At 38.9% G+C, this 26,779-nt stretch overlaps 1 protein-coding gene across 2 annotated transcripts in view; it reads right to left on the bottom strand.

Annotated features, from left to right (window-relative positions):
• The window catches only part of LOC150075071 (V-type proton ATPase 116 kDa subunit a 1-like), a 431,757-nt gene that overhangs the window by 187,216 nt on the left and 217,762 nt on the right, over nucleotides 1-26,779 (bottom strand). For both annotated transcript variants that reach the window (XM_090389279.1, XM_090389280.1), the window contains exon 13: nucleotides 15,018-15,096. In XM_090389279.1, the coding sequence (XP_090245405.1) occupies nucleotides 15,018-15,096 (79 nt within the window). The remainder of the gene's footprint in view (nucleotides 1-15,017; nucleotides 15,097-26,779) is intronic.

The following is a 26,779-nucleotide window of genomic DNA, read 5'->3' as shown; positions in this document are numbered from 1 at the left end:
CTGGACTTGTTGTAGTCAGCGTTCCTGATTTCACGGTGGAGATGGGATATCCACAAATTTAATGTGCGTAGGCTGAAGTTAAAGCAGGCACGATCCATATGAGAGTTGTGGAACGGGGCTTTGTAGCGGAACCCTTTAGGTATGATTCGATTGCTTTTGCATCTGTGTGCGAAACGTAAATGTTGCCTGTTGCAGGCTATTGAGAGGAAGGACTTTTGTAACTGCACACAATCGCTGTAGGTATTATGGCCATAAAGTGATTGAATAGTGACAAATGGGCCTGGAGTACTGGGGTCCATAGTTTAATAATTTCAAATAGATATTTACAGTATACCCAGTTATAAAATATAAGTACAAATTCAGTAGCTTTCGGAACATGTGTCCCTTTATCAACTGACAAATTTGAATACATTACAAGCAAAGTGTGGCACGTTACTCATGCATCATTGTTGTAGCACGGACGTGTGCTGCCTTACGCCAGTGATCATCCATCAATAAAACGGTTGTCTCTAGGATGGGATGTATACGCATGCCTTTCTGGCGATTTAATGCCTTAGGGTTGTTTATTATGTTTAGTGACTCTAGCCATAGGCGGTGGCGAAAGTGTCGCGCGTGGTCCACTATCTCAAAGTCGCGCTTGGGGTCAAGATCGTGGTTGGTAGCCCAAAAATGTTCTGCAAGCACTGGTCAGTTTCGGCAAGCCGGATTGCTCTGTCGTGTTCCGTGAGGCGATCCTGGAGACGTCTCGATGTCTCACCTACGTAGCAACTGTTACAGGCCCTACAGGTGATACGGTACATTACATTGCTGCGTAAGACAGGTGTGACAGGGGTCTTCACACTGGAGGCAAGTGAACGTAGGTTCCTACCGGGTAATTGCACACATTTGATGTTGTAACTTCTCAGGATCTTCGAGATACGTCCTGACACTCCTGGATAGTATGGAATGTAGGCGGACGATATGCCGACTTGCTTCGGAGGCCTTGGGTTGGCGAAAGTGTCACGCGCGACACTTTCGCCACCGCCTATGGCTAGAGTCACTAAACATAATAAACAACCCTAAGGCATTAAATCGCCAGAAAGGCATGCGTATACATCCCATCCTAGAGACAACCGTTTTATTGATGGATGATCACTGGCGTAAGGCAGCACACGTCCATGCTACAACAATGACGCATGAGTAACGTGCCACACTTTGCTTGTAATGTATTCAAATTTGTCAGTTGATAAAGGGACACGTGTTCCGAAAGATACTGAATTTGTACTTATATTTTATAACTGGGTATACTGTAAATATCTATTTGAAATTATTAAACTATGGACCCCAGTACTCCAGGCCCATTTGTCACTATAATTATATTACGTTTGTAATCTAAGTCGTTATATGTATTTATTTAAAAGTACAATTTAACTGCTAACGAAGTTCAACTAACGCTATCTAGTACGGTATATAACTATCGTATCACAAAGGCGGGAAAGTTACGAATGGTAAATCTATGGACACATAAGTATTAATTAACTTTCAAATCTCGCTGTCTCAATTCAGAATAAACTAACGATCCTTACTAGGTCTATAAGCTACTTACAGAAATAATTCGATGTAAAAAATATTCAATCAAGCGGCTAAATATGGCTAAAGAACTTCTCGTTCAGCGGAGTTGCAAACACGTGGATACCCTTACCGATACTTTTATGTAATTACAAGGCCGAGTAAAGAATAAATACACCAAATTAATCAGAAAATCACAAAATAATGTTATACTACTAAATTTAAATCAAAAGTTTTAGAATAACAATAATTTCAAATCAATAAATAAGAAAAATCCACTTAGCGGCTTTGAACACGACCATCTCCTAGTAGCCTCGTCAGCAAAAGCCTGTATTAGCAACTAAGGCTATAATGCGCCAAAACCAGGTGATATATATAAAAAATTTTAATTTCACTGACCTAATTAATTAGGTCACCATGTCAAGATATAAAATGTAGAAAAGATAAATCAATAAAGAAATAACAATAACATGTAAATTTTAAATACAAGTAAAAACCTTTATTGATTTAAAATAGCTAAAAACAGCAGACACATTGTCATTGTTGGATAAAATCTGACTGAGTGTATACAACTCAGTCAGATGATTAAAAGCAGGTAAAATGGAAATATTGCTAAAATCTGGACAGTCAATTAAAATGTGTCTGATTGTTAAAATTGTGCTACAGGACTCACACATAGGAGGATCATCAGCCCTCAGAAAAAATGAATGAGTCAAATGACTATGTCCTATGCAGGTTCGGGCAAGAACAACTTCCTCCTTACGATTCACGAGCAGACTAGACTGCACGGTTCAATTACAGGCTTTATACAATAATTTATTCGTAGTCTGTCTATTCCACGAATCCTGCCATTGGGAGTATATCTTTTGGTGTATTATTTGTCTGTAGTCTGTATAGGGGACTGACAGGCGGCGATTATTATTGGGAATTGCTGATTTGACTGCAGTGTGCGATGGTGATGTCAAACAAATCGCAACCTAATCAACCTGTCAACCTAATCCCAATATGGCTGAGAATCCAGCAGAAGGGGATATCATATTCACGTTCATGGAGAAAGTGAGTCTTCTACGGAATGCAAGACAGAACTGGATGAGAATTATATCTCACAGTTATTAAAGCCTGTAATACGCTGAAAGAATCGGAATATAAAAAGAACCGTTGGCATTGGCATTTACTAATGTGATCCAAGGCTAACTCTATAGCGTGCAGCTCTGCAGTAAATATGCTGCTTTCAGAGGGAATCTGCTCCGATGTAGTGGTGTCTGTAAAGACAGCAGCAGATCCCACATATGATTCCAATTTCGAACAGTCTGTGTAAACTGGCGCAAAGTCAGAATGTTCAGCTCAGTGTGCTGAATAAGCTGCAGGTAGACAGATGATGGAGTGTCCGACTTTCCCCAATTTCTAAGGGACAAGCCACATACTGGAACATGAGCATGTCAGGGTGGAAGGGGTTGCTTTGGTGTTTTGGCAACCTTGTCTACCTTGATATTAAGTTCTTTGAGTAGCTCTTGGAAACGAATACCAAAAGGACGATTGGCAGTCTTATGGGTGTTGTACAAATTTTTCCATCGTGGCTCAAAAATGGATGGCCACGTAGGATGGTCTGGCAGGGATTTCAGTTTTAAAGCATACTTTAGAGACAACTGCTTACATTGAAGCGATAACGGTGGTTCGTTTGCTTCGATGTATAAGCTCTGGACAGGAGATGTTCGATATGTTCCAATAGCAATACGGAGCCTGATGATGGACAGGATCCAGCCAGCGAAGTACACTATCTCTGGCTGAATTGTATACCAGGGACCCGTAATCTAATCTGGATCGTACAAGTGCACGGTAAATGCGTAGTAGGGTGCATCGATCCACACCCCAAGATGCAGAGGAGAGAGAGCACAGAATATTCAGGCCTATAGTGCACTTTGCGGCGTTGACGGATGTGATCCAGAAAGGTCAGCTTTTTATCAAATACGAGTCCCAAGAATTTTGTGTCCGCTGCTACTGGAATAGCATTTTGTCCGAGCCTTAATTTAGGTTCAGGATGAAGATTACGCTTACGACAAAAGTGTACGCAAAGGGTCTACTCCGGCGAGAACCTGAAGCCATTAGCAAGTGCCCAGGAATTAAGGCGATTGATGGCTTTTTGCAGTTGTCTTTAAATAACGCTCATGTTGCATGACTGACAAAATATGCTAAAGTCATCAACATATAGGGCATTGTTTACAGTTGGAGGAAGCTGTTCTGTGATGGAATTTACTTTGATGGCGAAAAACTGTGACACTTAATACTGATCCTTGTGGTACTCCCTCCTCTTGGCTGAAGGAACGATGCCCTCTAAGACCAAGGCTATGCAAATCTTTTAAGATGCCAAATCTCCAAGTTGTGTCATACGCTTTCTCCATGTCAAAGAATACAGACACTAAATTTTCACGTTTTAGGAAAGCATCCCAGATGGATGTTTCCAGCCTAATAAAATGGTCCAAAGTGGACCGGTTCCTTCGGAAGCCGCACTGGATGGTGGAGAGAAGGTCATTTGATTCTAAATACCAGATTAAACGAAAATTAACCATTCTCTCTAGCATTTTGCACAGACAGCTAGTCAGAGCAATAGGACGATAATTATTTAGTTTTTTTTTTGTGTCTGAGCAAGATATAACTTGAAGATCTTGTAGACAGTTCTGATCATGTAGACCTAAACATGTTTTCTGATTATTTTAATTATTTATCTGCAGAAAAAGAAAGCACAGTATTCTGAAACATTTGAAATGGTATTAGTCATACAGTATAACAAAGCCGAAGGTTTTTGCTGTGTTGGCACTAAAAAGAGTAAAATAAAATAATAAAATAAATAAAAAATATATAAAAATAAATAAATTTTTTGAAGACTAAATGCACAAGGCATAATGTGTTATCGGTTCAATTGAACTATATAATATTGGTGTAAATGCACCATAGTTTACCTCTAAATTTAACTACCTGAGTAGTGAAATGGCATTGTTTGATTTTATCTCATATTGTAGCTACCTTCACAACAAGATACCAGGTATTGCACTAGTTCGAATAAATAAAGCTTCTCTAGTAGAGGAGACTACTGTTATTTTTCTCAGTGGGCACCGCCACCCAGACAGCACTGTTTCAGAGCTTGTTGGCTCACTCACTGGTGGGCAGGCAGGTACTTTGATAATGGAAACTTGCCATCGTGATTGTGAAGTTAATACCACAATATGAATGAGAGATGCCAAATGGTAAAGATAATGATAATATTCTGAAGACTAAATGCACAAGGCATAATGTGTTATGGGTTGAAATTAACTATGGTGTATTTACACCGATATTATATAGTTACTTTCAACCCATAACACATTAACAATAACAGTAGTCTCCTCTACTAGAGAAGCATTATTTATTCGAAGTAGTCCAATACCTGGTATCTCATTGTGAAGGTAACCACAATATGAGATAAAATCAAATGATGCCTTTACACTACTCAGGTAGTTAAATTTATGGGTAAACTATGGTGTATTTACACAGATATTATATAGATAATAAAAATAAAAACTAAATATATAAAAAAATAAAGAACTCATGTTATTCCCTCCTAACGTAAGTAAATATCCAGCTGAATTTTTAATTTCCCCGATACCAACAATCCACAGAAGTAACTTACTCCAGTAACAACTCACTGGCTAAAAGAACACCATTGAAATTTTCTACCTTCAAAGTGACTATCAGTTCAGCTCTGTTTGTACAATCCTTGCACAACAAGGATTGTGCAAGGCTCAAGGGGTAGAATTTTTTTCAGCCTGGTCTGTACTTGTTAACAGGAGAGACTGCTTCTACAGGGATGGGATACACTTAAATAGAAAGGGTGCAAGAATGTTTGCTGATGCTATAGAGGCAGTGTTAGGTGGGTCGGAAAACTGCTAGATTGGGGGGATACAAGAACTAATAGATTAACAGTAGCCACAGGCAGAGGTGAAAGTGATTCTTGCACTGCTTTTATTGGAATGAGCCGCAGCCTGGAAAATAAGATGCAGGATATTTCAGAGACTGCTGGGAATCATTGGGGTACAAATAAACACATAGGTTGTGTTAGGTTAGCTAAGAAAAAGAACAGGTGCATGTATACTTGCGTGTACACCAATGCTAGGAGTTTAGTAAATAAATTTGATGAATTTGAGGTATTGCTCAAAACATCAAAGGCAGATATTGTGGGGATTTCAGAGATGTGGTGTCACACAGATATAAGGAATGCAGAACTGGAATTTGGGGAGTACAATGTCTACAGAAAGGATAGACAGGATAGGAAGGGAGGAGGGGTTATGCTATTAGTTAAGAAACACATAAAATCCAAGGAAGTGAAGCCAGTCGACATCACTGGACAGTGCAGTGTCGAGTCAGTTTAGTGTGACATAAGCATTGGGAGATCAAAATTGAGAGTAGGAGTGTGCTATAGGCCTAATGACTCTGATGAGTATAATAAGAAACTGTACGGGGAAATAGAGTGGGCCAGTAAATCAGAGAGTCTTATAATGGGGGATTTTAATTTCCCAGATATTGACTGGAATTTGGGGACTGTCATTCACACACTAGCAAGGCTTTTGTGGATTTATTGGATGATTGTTTTCTACAACAGCATGTTCAGGAGGCAACTAGAGGGAGTAATACTCTTGATTTGATTATCAGTAGTGATTCTTCATGCATTAAGAATCTGCAGGTAAATGAACCATTAGGTGGCAGTGATCACAGTGTGCTGAAGTGGGATTTACTCAAAGAGGTAACTACCATTAGCGGTAAAGGGAAGGGTTATTGCTTTCGCAAAGGCGACTACGATGGACTGAGGCAGTATTTAAATTCTATACAGTGGGACCAACTGATGATGTTACCAACAACAAATTCAAAATGGGAAGCATTCAAAGAACTTATCTTGGAAGCTACTAGGCTTTACATACCAACTAAGAAATATTATTGTTCAAGGTTTAGGCCTAAGTGGATGTCAGATGAACTAATGAGACATATGGCAGAGAAGAAAAATGCATGGGATAGATACAAATTAGCACATGACACAGAAGCCTATTATAGATACAAGATGATCTGTAACCAAGTTACAAAGGAAGTTAGGCAGGCGAAGGCAGATTACGAGAAATCTTTGGCAAGGGATGCAAAGGAAAACAGCAAAGCGTTCTTTACTTATGTAAACTCTAGAAGGAAGGGGATGAATCAGATTGGTCCACTTGATATCGATGGGTCAACTGGTGATGATCCTGCACAGGTAGCTAACAAACTGAATGAATATTTTGCATCGAAATTCACACATGAGGAGTTATTCAGCCAGGGGAATGCCAGAGGTGTATTCAACTCTGGCAGTAAGCTAGAGAATCTTGTAATAACTGAGAGTAAAGTGGAGGAGAAATTGTTGAAGATAAATACAAGAAAGGCACATGGGGTGGATGGGATCTATCCAGTTATATTAAAGGAAGCAGCAAAGGAAGTAAGCAAACCCTTAGCCATAATTATGAGAGCTTCCTTGGACTCAGGGGAAGTACCCATGGACTGGAGATGTGCAAATGTGACCCCAATTCACAAAGGAGGATCAAAGGGCGACACAAGTAATAATAGACCTGTTAGTTTAACTTCTGTTCCCAGAAAATTAATGGAGGCACTGGTTAAAGAAGCACTGCAGGATCAACTAGACAAGACTTCAGTTATAGCTCAGACACAGCATGGTTTTGTTAAGGGGAAGTCTTGCCTGACCAATTTGATTGGATACTATGATGCAGTCACAAAAGAACTGGATGCAGGGAATAACTTTGATATTATATACTTGGATTTTAGAAAGGCTTTTGATACTGTTGCACATGGAAGACTGCTGCACAAATTGGAGCAGTGTGGCATTGGAGGCAAATTGCTGCTATGGATAAAGGGGTGGTTGAGGGGGAGAAGACAGACAGTGGTAATCAATGGATACTGCTCATCATGGACTAATGTTATTAGTGGAGTCCCTCAGGGTTCAGTATTGGGTCCATTATTGTTTTCTGTATTTATAAATGATATTGATGATGGTATATGAAGCTTAATGTCCAAGTTTGCAGACGATACGAAGGTTGGCTGGGTTGTCAAGGACACTACTGACACTATGCTACTGCAACAGGATCTGGAAAGGTTGAGCAGATGGGCTAAGAGGTGGCAAATGAAGTTTAACATTGACAAATGTTAAGTACTACATATGGGAAACAGCAACCCCAGAGCAACGTATCAACTCTGTGGTACTACACTAACAGTGGTAGAGAATGAAAGGGACCTGGGGGTGGTTGTGCAGGCAGATATGAAGTTCTCTGAGCAGTGCAGACGAGCTGCTAGAGTAGCTCATGGTGTATTGTCAATGATATATAGGAATTTTTCTAGCAGGGATAAGGAGGTGATTATTCCCTTGTATAAGGCAATGGTCAGACCACACCTAGAGTACTATATACAGGTCTGGAGGCCTCATTTCAAGAAGGATGTAGAGATGCTGGAACGAGTACAGAGAAGGGCAACAAGATTAGTGAATGGAACAAAGGGTTGCTCTTACGAAGAAAGGCTTACGTTTTGCAAATTACAGTGTCTGGAGACTAGGCACCGGTGAGGTGATCTGATAGATGTGTATAAAGCCTTGAATGGTTTAAGCATGCTCAATGCTTATGGGATTCTTCCTCTTGCTTAGAATAATCACCTGAGAGGGCATGAATTCAAATTGAGGAAAGACAGATGTAGGATAGACATGAGGAAATTTGCCTTTAGCCAGCGGGTGGTTGGTTGCTGGAATAGACTTCCATCCCTTGTCGTGGAAGTTGATAGCCTAAATACGTTTAAGGCTCAGCTGGACAGGTATTTCGTATGAACAGAGGGGTGAAGTGGAAGTGGTTATTTTTTATTTATTTTTTTTTTATTTTTTTTTTTTCTTATTTTTTTTTTTTGGCTGATGCTGCATAAGCTTGCTTTCTTGCATCAAATGCCTCTACTAATGCTAATGTGCAACAATATCAAAAGCCTCTCTAAGATCCAAATATATGATACCAAAACCATTCTTTGCATCCATCCAGTTGCTTTATGACTACATCACAGTACCCAATCAAATTCGTCACAAAGAATTCCCCCTAACAAACTCAAGCTGTGTCCGAGCTATAACTGAAGTCTTGTCCAGATGATCCCTCAATGCTTCTTTAACCAGTGCCTCCATTAATCTCCCCAGAACAGAAGCAAACCAACAGGCCTATAATTACCTGTGTCTCCCGCTGATCCTCCTTTGCAGATTGAGGTCACTTTGCACATCTCTAGTCCATGGGTATCTCCCCTTGGTCCAAGGAAGCTCTCATAATTATGACTAAGGGCCCACCCACTTCCTTCATTGCCTCCTCAATACAACTGGACAGACTCCATCCACTCCAGGTGCTCTCCTTATGCTTATCCTCAACAATTTATCCTCCACTTCCCTCTCAGTTATCACAAAATCATCCAGCTCACTGACAGAGTTTAATTCACCTCTGGCACTCCTCTCCCTGAACAACTCCTCATGTGTGAATGGAGATGCAAAACACTCATTCAGTCTGTCAGCCACCTGAGCAGGATCATCAACAGCTGAACTATCAATATCCAGTGGACCAATCTGATTCATCCCTTTCCCTCCAGAGCACATATGTAAAGAACTGTTTGCTGCTACTCCCCGCATCCCTAGCCAAAGACCTCTCATAATCTGCCTTCGCCTGCCCAACCCCCGTAACCCGGTTACAGACCAGCTCATATCTATCACAGGCCTCTATGTCACCCATTAATTTATATGCATCCCATGCATTTCTCTTCTCTGCCACATGTTTCATTAGTTCATCTGACATCCATCCAGGCCCAAACCCTGAACAATATCTCCCAGTTGGTATGCAAAGCCTAACAGCCTCCAAGGTTATTTCCTTGAATGCTTCTCATTTTGAATTTGCTGTTGGTAACATCATCAGCCGGTCCCACCGTACAGACCTCTGCAGTTGTCTTTACGAAAGCAAGAACCCTTCCGTTTATCCTTGATGGTATTTACCTCTTTGAGTGAATCCTACTGATGAAGAATGACTACTGATAATCAGATCAAGGATGAAGAATGACTACTGATAACCAGATCAAGGGTATTACTCCATCCAGCTGCCCCCCCCCCCCCCGAACATGCTGATGCAGAAAACAATCATCCAACCAATTCACAAAAGTCACGCTAGTGTGCAAGTGACAAATCCACAAGTTCCAATCAATATCTGGGAAGCCAAAATCCTCCACTACAAGACACTCTGATTCACTGGCCCACTCCATCTCCCCGCACAGCTTTTTTATTATACTCATCATAGTCACATCAGGCCTATAACACAGTCCGACTCTCAATTTTGATCCCCCAGTGCCTATGTCACACCAAACCGACTCGACACTGCACTGTCCAGTGATGTAGACTGGCTGCACTTCCTTGGATTTTATATGCCTCTCAACCAACAGTACAACCACTCCTCCCTTCCTATCCCATCCATCCTTTCAGCACACACTGCACTCCCCAAATTCCAGCTCTGCATCCCTTATATCCGTGTGACACCACGTCTAATATCACAACAACATCTGCCTTTGATGTCCTGACCAACACCTCAAATTCATCAAATTTATCCACCAAACTCCCAGCATTGGTTTACACGCAAGCAGAGATGCACTCGCTACTACTCCCAGCCACCCCAAAACAACCCATGTGTTTACTTTCACTGTAATGACTCCCAGCAGTCTCTGATATACCCTGCATCTTGTTTTCCAGGCTGCTGCTCATTCTAATATAAGCAGTGCAAGAATCACTTTCACCTCTGCCAGCGGCTACTGTTAATCTATTAGTCCGTATATCTACCCCAAACTAACAGTTTTCCCACCAACCTAATTCTGCCTTTATAGCATCAGCAAATATTTTTGCACCCTTTCTATTTAAGTGTATCCCATCCCTGTAGGAGCATTTTCTCCTGTTAACATGCACAGACCAGGCTGAGAAAAATTCTACCTTTTAGTCATTATAAATTAATTTTTACAGATTTAGTTGTTTGTGCTTAATATACAATGCAGTGTGCTTCTCCAAAATTTTACCACTCTAAAATCTGGAAAATTTTAAAGTCTAGCACCTCTCAATCCCCTTGGATGCTGGATTTTTGAGTTTACCACATTTTGATTTTGCTGTTTTAAAGACAGAGCACTGCACTTAACTTTTCTAAATGAATGGATACTGATTTATTAAGCCACTATAATAACAATAATAAAGTATAATGATTTTGAGTGTCTTACCTCTATCTTCTAGAGCAGTGGCTTGTTATTTGGTTTTTAGGAGCATTAGCAACTAAGGCCATATTGCTCCAGAATATGCGTTGGTCATTCCCTGACCTTTCCGCATCCTCCGTATTTGGTGGTGACGGGCTTGAACCCCGGTCTAATCAAGAAGCGAGTGCTACGCATTGCTGCTCCTTCCCACCTGGCTACGGACGCGCCTCTCTAGAGCAGTGGTGAGCAACCTATAGCCCATGACCTATCTCTTGCAGTCTATACATGAATTCCACCAAGTTACATAGCACGATCATCAGTACTCTGTGATCACTGCTACCTAATGGTTTCGTTATCTGCAAATTCTTAATACACGAATTATCACTGCTGATAACCAGATCAAGAGTATTACCCTCTCTGGTTGCCTCTCGAGCATGCTGCTGCAGAAAACAATCACTAGTGTGCGAGTGACCAATCCATAAGTTCCAGTCTATATCTGGGAAGTTAAAATCCCCCATTATAAGACATTCTGATTTACTAGCCCACTCTATTTCTCTGTACAATTGTTCATTGTATTCATTCGAGTCATTAGGCCTATAACACACTCCTATTCTTATTTTTGCTTTCACAGTGCTTATGTCACACCAAACTGACTCAACAGTGCACTGTTCATCTATATCAACTGGATACACTTCTTTTGATTTTATGTTTTTCTTAATTAAGAGCATAAACCTCCTCCCTTCCTATCCTGACTATCCTTTCTGTACACATCGTACTCCCCAAATTCCGGTTCTACATTCTTTATATCTGTGTGACACCATGTCTAACAATATCTGCCTTTGATGTCTTTACCAACACTTCAAATTCATCAAATTTATTTACTATACTTCTAGCATTGGTATACATGCAAGTATACATGTACCTATTCTTATTATTAGTTACCCTAACACATCCCATACACCCACCTGTTTCACGATGACTGCCATCGGTCCCTGAAACCCCCAACACCCCTCACTCTACGCCGCTGCTTATTCTAATAGAAGTAGTGCAAGAATCACCTTCACCTCTGCCTGCAGCTACTTTTAACCTTTTAGTCTGTGAATCCCCCCCCCCCAAGCTAGCAGTTTTCCGACCCACCTAACACTGCCTCGATAGCATTAGCAAATATTCTATTTAAGTGTATCCCATCCCTGTAGAAGCAGTCTCTCCTGTTAACAAACACAGACTAGGCTGAAAAAAATATTACCCCTTGAGCCTTGCAGATTTTCTCTAGGGCCGAATTGATTGACAAAGCTCTCATCATGTACTCCCTCTTATCGTGTCTGGGCAGAATTGCATACACTTTCAAATTTAACCCTAATTCACAACTTTTTGCAACATTGACCTGTACTTGTAAGTAAATCTGTAGATCTCCTACTCTTAATGTCATTGGTGCCAACGTGTACAACAATATCAACCTTTGTGCCCTTAAAAGATGATATATGCTTTACAACGTCATCAACTTTTGCAACTGGCAGACATACCCTGGTCCTATTCCATCTATCCTTTTTACACAATATATTCCCCATCTCCCTGACAACAGAGTCACCGACGATAACTAACTCCTGTGTGACCAGCGCATTCTGCCTTGGAGGTTGCCGCTGTGTTGCCTGATGCCCAGGAGTGAGCTCTGACAATGAGTTGAGCAGCTGAGCTTGACGGGCCCCTCATATTAATTTCTTCGAGAGCATCTACCCTACACCTCAAGCTCTCGTAGATGCCCATCAGAACGCTGGGCTGACGCCTAATTTCTAGACACTCTGCACCTGGTACACATAAAGACATCCTGCTTGGCTAGATCATGTTCCATTCCAGAGAGTTCGGCAAACATTTCACAAGTTGCACTTTTTTTTAGGCTGTGATGCGTTGGAGAATTGCCCCCACCCCTCAGTTCTCACCCGAGTCACAGCACTCCTGCCACTTTGTGCCAGTTGGTTTTCTGCTCCAGTCTGGGGCATGATATTTTAAATTAATAAGATCAATAAATTTAATTAATCAATTGTCAATACTACACTATCTAATAGAATACTAAATGCAGGTATGCAAATTATGCTATATAATTTTACGTTAGAGCAACCTAGTTACCACAATTAAAAATTTGAATTACCTACCACTCTATACAAAAACAATGGCTGCAAGATTTGAACGAAACAGCGGTTTTACGTATATTAAGTAGTAATCTACAAAAACTCTTTATCTAAATTAAAAATAACCAGCGTATCTAGAACTATATGGCTACTTATAAAGTTCAATATAAAATAACAATTAGGTAAATAAAATGGCAAACACATCGCTTTTTCGGAGCCTGTAATTCACAGCTGTAATTTTTAAAGAGAGTCAGCACCCTCTTTAATGTTTAAAGTGTTATTGGATTGAGTAAACTAAATCCTGATGGCATCCTTCCTTTTTCTCAGACAACACACATAAGTGGCCATAAATGCAAAGTGAAGTAAAACTGTTTTTCAGGAATTGTGAAAACTTGTGGTGTTCTGGAAGTGATAGTTTGAATAAATTTAAGAGGAAAGGTCAGGTAAATTGTTAGAAAGAAAGTATAGGTAGGTAGGTGTGTGTGTGTGTGTGTGTGTGTGTGTGTGTGTGTGTGTGTGTGTGTGTGTGTGTGTGTGTGTGTGTGTGTTGCTGCTGATAAATAAGCTTGCTTCCTTGAATCATTTGCCACTATTAATAATAATGATGTAAATAAATAATGTGATTTTGATTTCTGCTGCATTTTTTTTTTTAATGGTAAATTAAAATCCAAGTACAGAAATAACCCACATAGCACTGATAATTGGTACCGAAACTGTTCTGTGTTACGTGAAACCGTGCTGATTAAGGTATAATTATAAGGGGTTTTAACTGAATGCATATCAGAGAAACAGTATATAAACAAATTATAATAAATCTATAAACAATTTGCACTTGATTTCAATTAAAAGGATTTGAAATAAAAGAATATTGCAAAAATTTTATTAATGAAAAGGTAACACATCATGAGAGATGAGAAAAAAGCTTTATTGTTTATTTAGGTATTTTAATAATGAAGTCTGGTGAAGTCATCTCTTCTTTTTCTCAGCGTACAAGTCTTTGTAGCATCAAATCCTATCTTGTAAAATTTGCTGTATCTTGATGCTATGTTCAACGTTCAGATCTTCATTCATAATCGCCTCACAGGCCACGTAAACCCCTCTGAAACATTTTCTCCAATTCTTCTGTTGAAAATTCTTTTGGTGCCACTTCAGAATTGTTTTCCTCTTCTTCATGTGCAATTTGCTCATCAATTTCAAGAAGAGTTGCATCATCTAAGTCATTTACATGTGAGTCAGTGCAGTTTCCAAAGTTTCGAATCCCAAGTCTTTTCCAATCTTCACAATGTCTTTGGCAATTGTCTGAACTTGCAATTCAAAACCAGTGAAATCATTTGCCAAATGGAACAAAATATGCTGGCAAACAGAATGCATGTTATTGGCAGTGATTTCTAGCCAAGATGCAAATATATTGTGAAATTTTTTTTTTTTTTTTGGTAGTTGTTGGCGCATAGGCTTCTGTGGCCATAATGCACCTCCCAAGGTTTTTGCAGTACATTGATCCAAGCCCGAGGCGGGAATCGAACCCGCGACCTTTGGGTTGCCAGGCAGGCACTTTACCCACCTGGCTAGCCCCGTCGGCATATTGTGAAATGAAAAGTTATCACGTTGTCTTGTCAGGATGGAATTAAGAATACTGTTGCCCTTATACAAAGTTCTGAACACTATTGTACTTCGCCACTAACTGCCTGGGGGAGCTATTGGCACATGTGCACGTGAGACAATAAAGTTGGCGCCACAGCATATATTTCACAGTATGAATGAGTTTTAATATGTACAGCTAATCTGACTTAAACTTAATTTAGAACCATGGGATTTTAACCTAAAAAAAATTTTTTAGGATTTTAACCTAAAAAAATTAACAAAAAAAAATCATCCAAAAAATTATTAAAATGAAAAAGTAAAAAATTTTCATCACAACAATTAAATAGCATCTCTCTCTCTCTCTCTCTCTCTCTCTCTCTCTCTCTCTCTCTCTCTCTCTCTCTCTCTCTCTCTCTCCCCTTCCCATGTATCCACCTTCCCCCCACGAAAAAAAAGTATAATAGTACTTACTGGATCAATTCCAAAAGGATATGATGAATTCTTATAGAAATATGCAGGATCAAGTTGAACTGCTGATGAAATATTTCCACTGTAAAAAAGTATTAGCAATTCAAATTTGTAAAACACTCAATTTATAAACCAAATAAATAGATATCATAACAGCTTTTTGCATTAAACAGATATGAAAGGGAGGGGGGATAAGCCTACTTCAAATATTAAAACGGCCTCATAAATGATGCAATTACTTCGTTTTTAAAGGGTTTTTTTTTTAATTAAAAAAAATTTAACTAATTTTTCGCACTGTTGCCCTTATACAAAGTTTTTATAACTACTATTGTTTATAGGGTTTTTTTTTTTTTTTTTATGAGATAAGACATTGGGAATTAAACTAATAATCTTTTTTCCTAGCTATTTGGGATGGTTCTGCTTTGAACTAGTCTCCTTTAACATTTGAATATGCTCAAACAGAAGAGTGGATGTTAAAGGTACAACATCAGTAACTGTGAAGACAAAATCTAAGGAGGAGCATCCAGTTGACATAGATGGTCAGTGCAATGTTGAGTCAGTTTGGTGTGATATAAGCACTGGGAAAGCAAAAATAAGAGTAGCAGTGTATTATAGGCCTAATAACTCTGATGAGTACAATGAACACCTGTATATAGAAATAGAGTGGGCCAGAAAATCAGATTGACTAATAAAGGAGGATTTTAACTTCCGAGATATTCACTTGAACTTGTAATTTGGTCACTCGCACACTAGCAAGACTTTTGTGGATTTATTGGAGGATTATTTTCTACAGGAGCACATTCAAGAGACAACTAGAGGAAGTAATACCCTAGATCTGATTATCAGAAGTGATTCTTCCGGCATTTAATTAAAGATATTACTACCATCAGGAGTAAAGGAACGAGTTTTGCTTCCGTAAAGATAACTGCAGTGGTCTCAGACAACTGCCTGAGAATTTAAATTATATACAGTGGGACCAACTGATCATGTTACCAGCAGTAAATTCTAAATGGGAAGCATTCAATGAAGTAATCATGAAAGCTACTAGGCTTTTCATTAAAAGCCTAGTAGCTTTACCGATTAAAAATACTGTTCAAGGTTTAGGCCTAAATAGATGTCAGATGAACTAATGAGATGTGGCAGAGAAGGAAAATGCATGTGATACATACAAAATATTAGGCAACACAGAAGCCTACGATAGATATAAGCTAGGCTGTAGTCAAGATACAAAGGAAGTTAGGCAAGCAAAGGAAGATTACGAGAAATATTTGGCAAAGGATGCTAAGAAAAACAGAAAGGATTTCTTTGGTTATATAAACTCTAAAAGGAAGAAGATAAATCAGATTGGTCCACTTGATATCGATGGTTCGGCTGTTGATGATCCTGCTCAGATAGCTGATAATCTGAATGAGTATTTTGCATCTACATTCACACGAGGAGCTATTAAGGGAGGAAAATGCCAGAAGTTTATCAAACTGTAATAGGGTGCTTAATGATTTTGTAATAACTGAGGGCAAAGTGGAGGAGAAATTGTTGAAGTTAAACATACGAAAGGCACATGGGGTAGACGGGATCTATCCAGTTATATTGAAGGAGGTGTCAAAGGAAGTAAGCAAACCCTTAGCCATAATTATAAGAGAATTCTTGGACTTGGGGGGTGGGGAATCCCCATGGACTGGAGATGTGCAAATGTATCTCCAATTCACAAAGGGGGATCTAAGAGTGATATGAATAATTACAGATCAGTTAGTTTAACTTCTGTTCTAAAGAAAATAATGGAATCACTGGTTAAAGATGCATTGCATGATCATCTAGGCAAGACAGCAGTAATAATTCAGACACAGCATGAGTTTGTTAAGGGAAAGTCTAGTCTGACAAATCTGATTGGATACTATGATGTGGTTATAAATGAACTGGATGCAAAAATTAATTTTGATATCATATATTTGGATTTTAGGATTTGTACAGTCTTCTTCCATGCACTGTTGTGCATGGAAGATGACTGTACAAATTGGAGCAGTATTGTATTAACAGAAAGTTGCTACAATGGATAAAAGGGTGGTGGAGTGGGAGAAGACAGAGAGTAGTAATCAATGGACACCGCTCTTTGTGGACTAATGTTATTGATCGAGTCCCCCAGGGTTCGGTGTTGGCCCAACTGTTGTTTTGTATATTTATCAATGATAAATATACAAAACATTGGATGACATTTGACATTAAGCCTGATGAAGGTATATCAGGCTTAATGTCAAAGTTTGCAGATGATACAAAGGTTGGCAGGGTTGTTAATGAAGTTATGGCAGTGTGCTACTGCAACAGGATCTAGAAAATTGGGCAGATGGGCTGAGAAGTGACAACTGAAGTTTAACACTGACAAATGGAAACTACTGCATATGGGTAGAAGTAACCCCAGAGAAACGTACCAACTCTATGGTACTACACTTAGGGTGGTAGAAAATTAAAAAGACCTGGGAGTAATTGTGCAGTGAGATATGAAATTTTCTGATTAGTGCAGACAGGCTGCCAGAGCAGGTCATACGGTATTGTCAATGATATACAGGAATTTTGCTAGTAGGGATTATCCCTTTGTATATGGCGATGGTCAGGCCACGCCTTGAGTATTGCGCACAGGTCTGGAGGCCTCATTTTAGGAAGGATGCAGAATTGGACTCGTCCTTCTATTACAGAGAAGGGCAACAAAAGGGTGGTCTTACCAAAAAAGTCTTAAGTTCTGTAAATTGCACCATCTGGAGACTAGGCACCTGCAAGGTGATCTGATTGAGGTGTATAAGGCCTTGAATTGGTTGAGCAGTCTCTGATGGGATTCTTCCTCTTGCTCAGATTACGAACCTGAGGGGGCATAAATTCAAACTGAGGAAAGACAGTTATAGAATAGATGTGCAGAAATTTGGCTTTAGCCAGTGGGTAGTTGATTGCTGGAACAAACTTCCATCTATCGTTGTGAAAGTTGATAGCTTAAATAAATTCAAGGAGGAAATGGACAAATGTTTAGAGGGATTAGACGTGTGAAATGGTTTTTTTTGGCTGCTGCTATATAAGCTTGCTTACTTGCATCACAACTACTACTACTACTACATCAGGCTATGAAAAGACACATGGTATAGTGCTGTTTTGGCTTATTGTGCTGAGGGAACGAAACTTCCACCTCTTCTCGTATTCAAGAGAAAAAACTCTGCCAAAGGAAAAAAATTCCACCAGGTATTTTTTCCGTGTTCATCTTAAAGGGCACACGGATGATGATGGAGTCAAACAATGGCTGTAAAAAGTGTGGTCACTGCATCCTGGTCCCCTTCTCAAGAACCCGGCCCTACTAGTATGGGATCAATTCTGTGCACATTAAACAGATGCCACAAATAGGAGGTTGGAAAAGTTAAAAACACAGCTTGCTGTAATTCCAAGGTATACTGTTATTTTTTGTTATTTTTGGTTTTTAGGAGCATTAGCAACTAAGGCCATATTGCTCCGGGATATGCGGTGGTCATTCCTTGACCTTTCCACATCTTCCGTATTTGGTGGTGACGGGCTCGAACCACGGTCTAATCAAGAAGCGTGTACTACATACTGCTGCTCCTTCCCACCTGGCTACGGAGGCGCCTCCAAGGTATACTAACTGACCAACTACCACCACTGAATGTTTCTATTAACAAGCCTTTTAAAGCTTTCATGAAAAAGAATGGACTAAATGGATGAAGACACAGGTACTACAACACAACTTAATGGATACCGGTGATATCAAGAGACCAACAATTTCTTAGGCGTATCAATGAGTAAAAAATTCTTGGGATGCAGTAAAGACTAAGACAGTTGTGAAGTCATTTAAGAAATGTGGCACCAGTAATGCCTTGGACAGCACAAAAGATGATATTCTGTTTGATTAGAATGACAGTTCTGGGTTTTGAAATTAATAATAACTTGCTTTTTTATCTTTTTTTGACCCATTGGCTTATTGTGCTGAGTGAATAAAACTTCCACCTCTCCTCGTATTCAAGAGAAAAACTTTGCCAGAGGAAAAAATTCTATCAAGTATTTTTGTTTGTGTTCATCCTAAAGGGATGATATTCTTTAAAGATGAAATAGAATAATTTTGTATATGAATTTTGAGAACATTACAATATTTTGCGTTCATATGTATGATATTATAAAATTAAAGATTTTTTTTTCATATGCATAATAAAATAAATCATAACCTCAAAAAAGTTATTTTTTTCTTAAATAATCTTTGGTAAATCATAATCTATCTTATACAGCTTAAAATATGGTATGTAATGGAATTTTATATTACATAGTGGAGGAAATGGAGTACTGCAGGCAGTGGAGGAAAGGGACTTGGGTGGTCAGACATGAAGTTCTCTGAGCATTGTAGACAGTTGCAAGGAAGGCCCATAGTGTCCTATAAATGATTTATTGAACAATCGCTAGTAGAGATAAGGTTGTCATAATCCCATTACATAAGGCTATTGTTAGACCACACTTGGAATACTGTGTTCAAGTATGGAGACCACACCTAAAGAAAAACATTTGCTTGTTGAAAGGGTCCAAAGAAGGGTAACTCGCCTGGTGAGATCGGCAAAAGGGTGTCCATATGAGGAACGACTTCGAATATGTGGGTTGCAGAGCTTTGAAGCTAGGCACCTTAGAGGAGACTTAATTGTGGTGTTTAAGGCTCTGAGAAGCATAAGTAAATGAATGAGGAAAAAATTTTCATTGCTATAAATGATTCTAGAACTAGAGGCTATAATTTCAAGTTACGGGGGGGGGGGGGGACATGTTTAGAATGGATTGCAGGAAGTTTTATTTTAGCCAGCCAGTTATAAATTACTGGAATAAGTTACCTACATGGGTGATAGATGCTAACAGTTTGGGGAAATTCAAAGGTCAGCTGGATTCTGACCTACGGGAGGAGGGAAATGCATAGGTTGTCTATTTCCTTTTCTCTTATTAATTAATTATTACTTTTTTAAAAAATGTTCTTCTTATTTTTTTTTTTTATTTTTTTTTTTTGGCTGATGCAGCATAAGCCATAGGCTTCTTTGCACCATATGGCCATTGCTAATACTAATAAGTTTGTGTAAAAATAAAAAATAAATTATTTTACATTTATAAAATTAATTTAATTTAGGTTAATAAATAAATGTTCATCCTTACAGAATCAATATCATAAGTTTATTAATATCCTTACTTAACTGTGCTAAATTAATTATTATGACATTAAAACTCAAGCCATAATTTCTGACAATAAAAATAAAATTTAACCTATAAGTGTTTAGCTTCATTTCTGATTATTCATTTTTTTATTATTATTATTATTTATTTTTTTTTTTTTTCACATTGGGTGGCACACAACTAACAAGAACTGCATGTGCCCTAAATGCCATAAGCTGAACATCATTGTAACTGATCAGAGAATTTTTAAGAACCACAGATCAGGGAAACTACCAAACCATCACCAGACAAATGATCTTTATCCATCTTATGCATAATACCTGCAAGCTTCCTGGAGCTGTGAGTTTTTGTTGTTATTTATAGATTAAAAGGCAGAAGAGCTTTTGGAGCTATACTTCACCAATCATACAACAAAAATACTGATACACATTATAGTCAAGAATAACCTCAGCAATGTATGTCCAGTGGTGACTTTCTAAGATGCTCTGTGATTTCCTTTTGTGTGTTCAACAACAATATAGAGATTTAACAATTACGTAAATAAAAATAGCTCCACAGGGCCCATCACCTAATATTAGCTGTAATGTGGATGTGTTATGAAATATGTGTAAATGGGAGTGCTGTTCAATATTCTCTTATGAAAAGAAGACAATCAAGAACTAGATGCTGAAAAAGAGGCACGGCAAGTCATGCACTGTGGGAGGCACTTCTGATTTGAGTAGATCGGAGTGAGTCAAGCAAGTTCAACTCACAGTCATGCGAGGATTACTTTATACCTGTTTGACCATATATTTGATTTCCAGGATTCAGGGTACTGTTTAATTTGATTAGCTCAATGAAGGTTTTGTCTTGTCATATCTATTTCCACCCTTTGTAATCTTCTTCTTCTTCTTCTTATTCAATGCACAATCAGTCCTACTAAAGTCCATGTCCTAGGGGCAATAGGAAGTATTTTCTTGCTAGTGTGTGAGAGTGCTATTTCTAGAGTGATTTTTCTGTCTTCCTTTTGCCTAGGGCTGGCAAGCCTGCGCCACTACTCATACCTCCTTGTGATCCCGGGTGGGCAGGTAGGGGGAACCCTTTACCTAGCGAAAGTGAGGGTTGGTGTAGAGGGGCCAAGGAGCTTGTTCTGTTCTGTTAAAATTTTTCAAATTAAGGAGGGAGGCTATTTATTCCCTCCTGAGGTTTTTGAGAGCATTCTGTGCCTTCGCCAAATTTAATTGAAGGCTTCCTCTGGGACCCTTGAGCAAGACGGATTTCAAATTGTTGCTGATCGGTTTTCACAGCATTTTAGGTCCATTCAGAGTGCACCATATTTTGGGGCTCTTTATCCCAGTTTCAAGTTTCCAATTTGTATATTTTGTAAATAGTTTAGCTGTTTCTCACTGTTTTGAGATTGAGTTTTCAATTGTAAATACTTTAAATTTTAGTATATACAACTACAGAAAAGAGTACTGAAGAAAGTTCTGATAGCACAGAGCCTGAAGAATCTATAAGAAAAGAAGAGTTCCTCGAAGCAACTTCAGCTGTAACAGATGATGAAGGAGAAGAAGTGAATGAAGAAATTTTTCCACAGGTACAAGATCTAGAGGAAGTAGAAGTGTTTTCTGGCAGAACAATTCCAAGAACTCCACCACCTAAGGGTTCTGTATCATTTCTCTTTGGCCTGCCTCAAGCTTCACAATAAAATCCTAAGGATACACAATCAAAAAGTGGTGAAATTTCCAAATATAAAAAAGAGGAAAGCAAGATCAAGCAAGAGTGCTAAAAAAGATAAGTCCTATAATAAAGAAACTGGAGGTGTATGCAAGAAGAAAAGGTCAAAATATAAAGAATTGAGCATGTTAAGGAAATTAGAGAATGTCTAAAAGCCTATTTGTTTTTGTTTGATAAGTGCAGTCGAGTTACAATGAAGCAATGAAGATAATTTTGGAAATGTGGGCCATTTTAGAAACCAAAGTGATGGACGTGTACACGGAGATTTTGATTTTTTTTGATTTGGTAGTTGTTGGCGCATCGGCTTCTGTGGCCATATTGCACCTCCCAAGGTTTTTGCAGTACTTTGATCCAAGCCCGAGGCGGGAATCGAACCCGCGACCTTTGGGTTGCCGGGCAGGTACTTTACCCACTCGGCTAGCCCGGTCGGCGTGTGTATACACGGAGAACTTGCTGTTAAAAGAGAGATTGGAGAAAAGTGCACGTGAAGTGAAAAGTTATGCAGAAGTTATACATGAAGCTGTTGTTATTTGGTTTTTTTAGGAACATTAGCAACTAAGGCCACATTTCTTTGAGGATATGCAGTGGTCATTCCCTGACCTTTCTGCACAATCCGTATTTGATGATCATGGGCTCGAACCCCGGTCTTATCAAGAAGCGTGTGCTACGCACTGCTGCTCCTGCCCACCTGGCTACGGAGGCACCTACACATGAAGCACCAAAGGAAAAGAAAACTCCTAAAATTATTTTGATAAAAGGTGTGAATGAGATTTAAAACAAGTGAGGAAGTGAAAAGGGAACTGTTAAAGGAGGTGAAGCCATTACTGAAAGATGTAAAGGTTAGAAATATAAGAACTGTTAGAGATTGTCACATCCTTGTGGAGGCTGATGATGATGACATTAACAGAATCAAGGGCTGCAAGAAGATACAAAAATTTGATTTAAAGTTCAGTGTTCCGAGAACAATTCATCCTCGAATGGTGTTATTTGATATTGAAAAGGGCACGAATCAAGAATTTATGGAGCAACTGTGTATAAAAAACTGTAAAGATAATGGAATTTCTAAAAAAGTGTTTAAAGAAAATGTTGAGATTTTGTCAGTAAATAAATCTAGAACTAATGATAAGGTTAACTCGAAGTCCAATCGAAAGTCTGGAAGATCATAGGAAAAAGAGCGATATTATTTGCCTCTTGGATGGCATATAAGTGCTGAGTAATATATTCTGTAGTACAATGCTATAAATGTCTGAGTTACAGACATATTTCTAAGTACTCTCAAAGAACTGCTATTTGTAGTCACTGTGCAGAAGCAGGTAGGAAATGTTCTTGGAAAAATGAGACACCAGTTTGTAATAATTATAAGATAAAATGAAGGGTGATGAACCATGTTACAGTTGACAAGAAATGTCAGGAGTATGTAAGAGCACTGGAGCAATATAAATTGAAAATAAATTATGGCTAGTGAGTTACGAGTAGTACAGTTAAATGCAGAGATCGAAAGCTGTTGCGACACAACTGGCATACGAAATGGAAAGGAAAAATTTTGATATAGCATTAGTCCAAGAACCTTATAAGGTGTTGGGTGGTGTAAGGGGATACCCGATAAGTTATCGTGTGATATCGGAAGGGAAACACCCAAAGATACTTCAATCATAGTAAGAAATGTAAGACACTTCAAAAATTCAAACATACTTCAATCATAGTAAGAAATGTAAGACTAGTAATTACTAAGTTGACTCATCTTTCTGATGATAGAATTGTTTGTTGTGAGGTTATTGGGAGTTTTGGAGTGATATATTTTGACTCCTTATACTGCGCACCCTCTCAGGATATAGAAGTACATTTAAATAAATTAGAGAGGGTATGCCTTGTTGTTTTGCCTAATAATTTGATTGTTGCTCTTGACTCAAATTCGCAATCCCCACTCTGGGACTGTAGGGAGTCTGATGAGAGAGGTGAAATTCTTGAGGATTTTCTTTCTGCCTCAGGGCTGGTGGTGATGAATGTGCCAGGACACCGGCCTATATACCCAACTATACGTGGGGAGTCTTTCGTAGATCTTAATATGAGTACAATCTCTATTTATAGTAGAGTTCATAACTGGAGAGTTATAGAAGACTTGATGACCAGTGATCACAATGCTATTCTTTTTGAGATTGGTAGCATTGTAGCAGAAGAAACTGAGAAGGAAACTGAAAGATTTGCGGTTCGGACTGCAAACCAGACAAAATTCGATCTGGCTTTCCGTGTTCATATTGAACAATTAAACTTTACATCAGCCGGTATTCAAATAAACAAATTCCAATCCTGTAACTAAAACACTTTATTTACAATAAAATAAAATAAAATACGAGCGTATGAAATTAAATGAAATAAAATAAAATATATAGTAGTCTAAAACTGATGTGATTTAATTTACAATAAAATACAAAAATATGAAATATATAAAATATGATGATAAAAGCGATAAAAACAGTTAATAAAATACCATAACAACTGTAGCTTTCGGAGATAGCTATCTCCTTTCTCAACAGCATATTTCTGCTGTGCAGCACATCCTTAAATAGCAGATCCACGGCACATCGTCACATGGTTCCTCGGGAGTAAGGCCGGAATTTCCCATTTATGCACTGGAACCAGAAATGGCTCAGGAGCGCGCTAGCTGAAACTGTTCATCTCGCCCAAGAACCACGGTTTCAAAGAGGGGATGTAAGCGTACACCCTTGTCACTATTAATGGAATTGCTAGTTGCCCCAGTACATAAACTCTCAAGCCATTTATGGTCCCAGAACCCCTGTGCATGATCCGTGATGACAGCATCCTCCAGGGAGATTTGATGTTGCTTCTCCCAGAAATGTTCTGCCACGGCAAACTTCCCATAGTTTGCGGACTTTATTGCATTCATATGCTCCCCCAGAGGGTCTTTCAGTCATCGCCCCATCTCACCTACATCATGGATCATGCACAGAGGTTCTGGGACCGTAAATGGCTTGAGAGTTTACGTATTGGGGCAGCTAGCAATTCCATTAATAGAGACAAGGGTGTGCGCTTACATCCCCTCTTTGAAACCGTGGTTCTTGGGCGAGATGAACAGTTTCAGCTAGTGCGCTCCCGAGCCATTTCTGGTTCCAGTGCATAAATGGGAAATTCTGGCCTTACTCCCGAGGAACCATGTGACGAAGTGCCGTGGATCTGCTATTTAAGGATGTGCCGCACAGCAGAAATATGCTGTTGAGAAAGGAGATCGCTATCTCCAAAAGCTACAGTTGTTACGGTATTTTATTAACTGTTTTTATCGCTTTTATCATCATATTTTATATATTTTATATATTTCATATTTTTGTATTTTATTGTAAATTAAATCACATCAGTTTCAGACTACTATATATTTTATTTTATTTATTTAATTTGTTTATTTGAATACCGGCTGGTGTAATGTTTAATTGTTCAATATGAATTGTCCCAGCCTTGTAGGCCTATTTAGAGATTTCCGTGCTCAGTCTGATAATGTAAATTGGGAAAAATTGACTGATGCTGAACATGTTAAAGAATTACAAAATATATCGTTTTTTTCATCTAAGTGTAGTACGAAGAGGAACAAGTTTCAAAGGCAACCAGTGAATTGATGGAATGGTCTCTTAGAACTTCAAAGGAAAGAACTAAAAACTGTGAGAAAACAATTTCAGAACTATTGACGTTGAGGTGATTTAAATTTGGCTAATGTGCATAAATCTAAATATAAGAGGTTAAGAAGGGAATATGTGAAAAGTATAAAAACTGCTGAAGAAAATTCTTGGAGAAAGTTTGTGAGTGAAAGGGGATCAAGAGACTCATGGGGATTCTATTTTTAAGATAGTTACAGAAAAGGTATATTTTAATGAAGTAAGCTATACAATAAATAGAGATGGTATTAACACTGTAGAATGGTATGGATCCACAAACATGGTTTTGGATGATCTATTTCCAGTATTGGAGATGGAACATACTGAGATTCAATGAGATGGTCAGAGGCAATGCTGAGTACTGGTATCGGCAGGAGGAGGTCTCACAAGCGATTGCACAGGCAAAGGATGACCGATTGCCGGGCCTTGACCTCACTGAAGTAAAAGTTATGAAAAGTTATTTATTTGTTATTTTTTTTTTTTTTTTTTTTTTTAAGGAGCATTAGCAACTAAGGCCATATTGCTCCGGGGATATGCTATGGTCATTCCCTGACCTTTCCGCATCCTCCATATTTGGTGGTCATGGGCTCGAACCCCGGTCTAATCGAGAAGCATGTGCTACGCACTGCCTCCTGCCCACCTGGCTACGGAGGAGCCTAGTTACGAAAAGAGCATTTCAAATGAAACCAGTGCTGTTTGTATAATAAATGTCTGGATAGGGGTTCCTTTTCCCTGGCCTGAAGAACTGCACTATTGAGATTGACAGTTAAAAGTCCCAATAAGACACCAGAAGAGCCCGGTGCATACCGTCAGATTGCCACGCTGTCAGTATTGGCTAAAACATATGATGCCTATGTATAAGTAGGATAATGACTAGATATGAGCAAAGAATGTTGTCTTCTTGTAACCAATTTGTTCACAGGAAAGAGAAATCAACAGAAGATGTCATATGCCAGAGGGTGAGATATGTACAAGAGTACAATGGGCGGTATGTGATGGGTATGTTTGTCGATTTTCAAGGTGCATTCGATAGGCTGTGGTGGGCAGGGGTCCTGTCTAGGCTAAGAGTTACAAAATGCTCAACAAAAATGTTTTGTCTTTAGACAGTATTTTGAGAAAAGGAAAGTAACTGTAAGAACTGTATATACTGAGATAGAAAGAGAGCTTTTAAGAGAATGTCCTCAGGGCTCTGTGTTCAGTCCT

Source organism: Mastigoproctus giganteus, chromosome 14 (genome assembly GCF_048544385.1).
Source record: "Mastigoproctus giganteus isolate SK-2022 chromosome 14, ASM4854438v1, whole genome shotgun sequence".
In the NCBI taxonomy this organism is placed as follows: Eukaryota; Metazoa; Arthropoda; class Arachnida; order Uropygi; family Thelyphonidae; genus Mastigoproctus; species Mastigoproctus giganteus.
The sequence above is the reverse complement of the archived record's forward strand: the minus strand, read 5'-3'. Positions and strand labels throughout refer to the sequence as shown.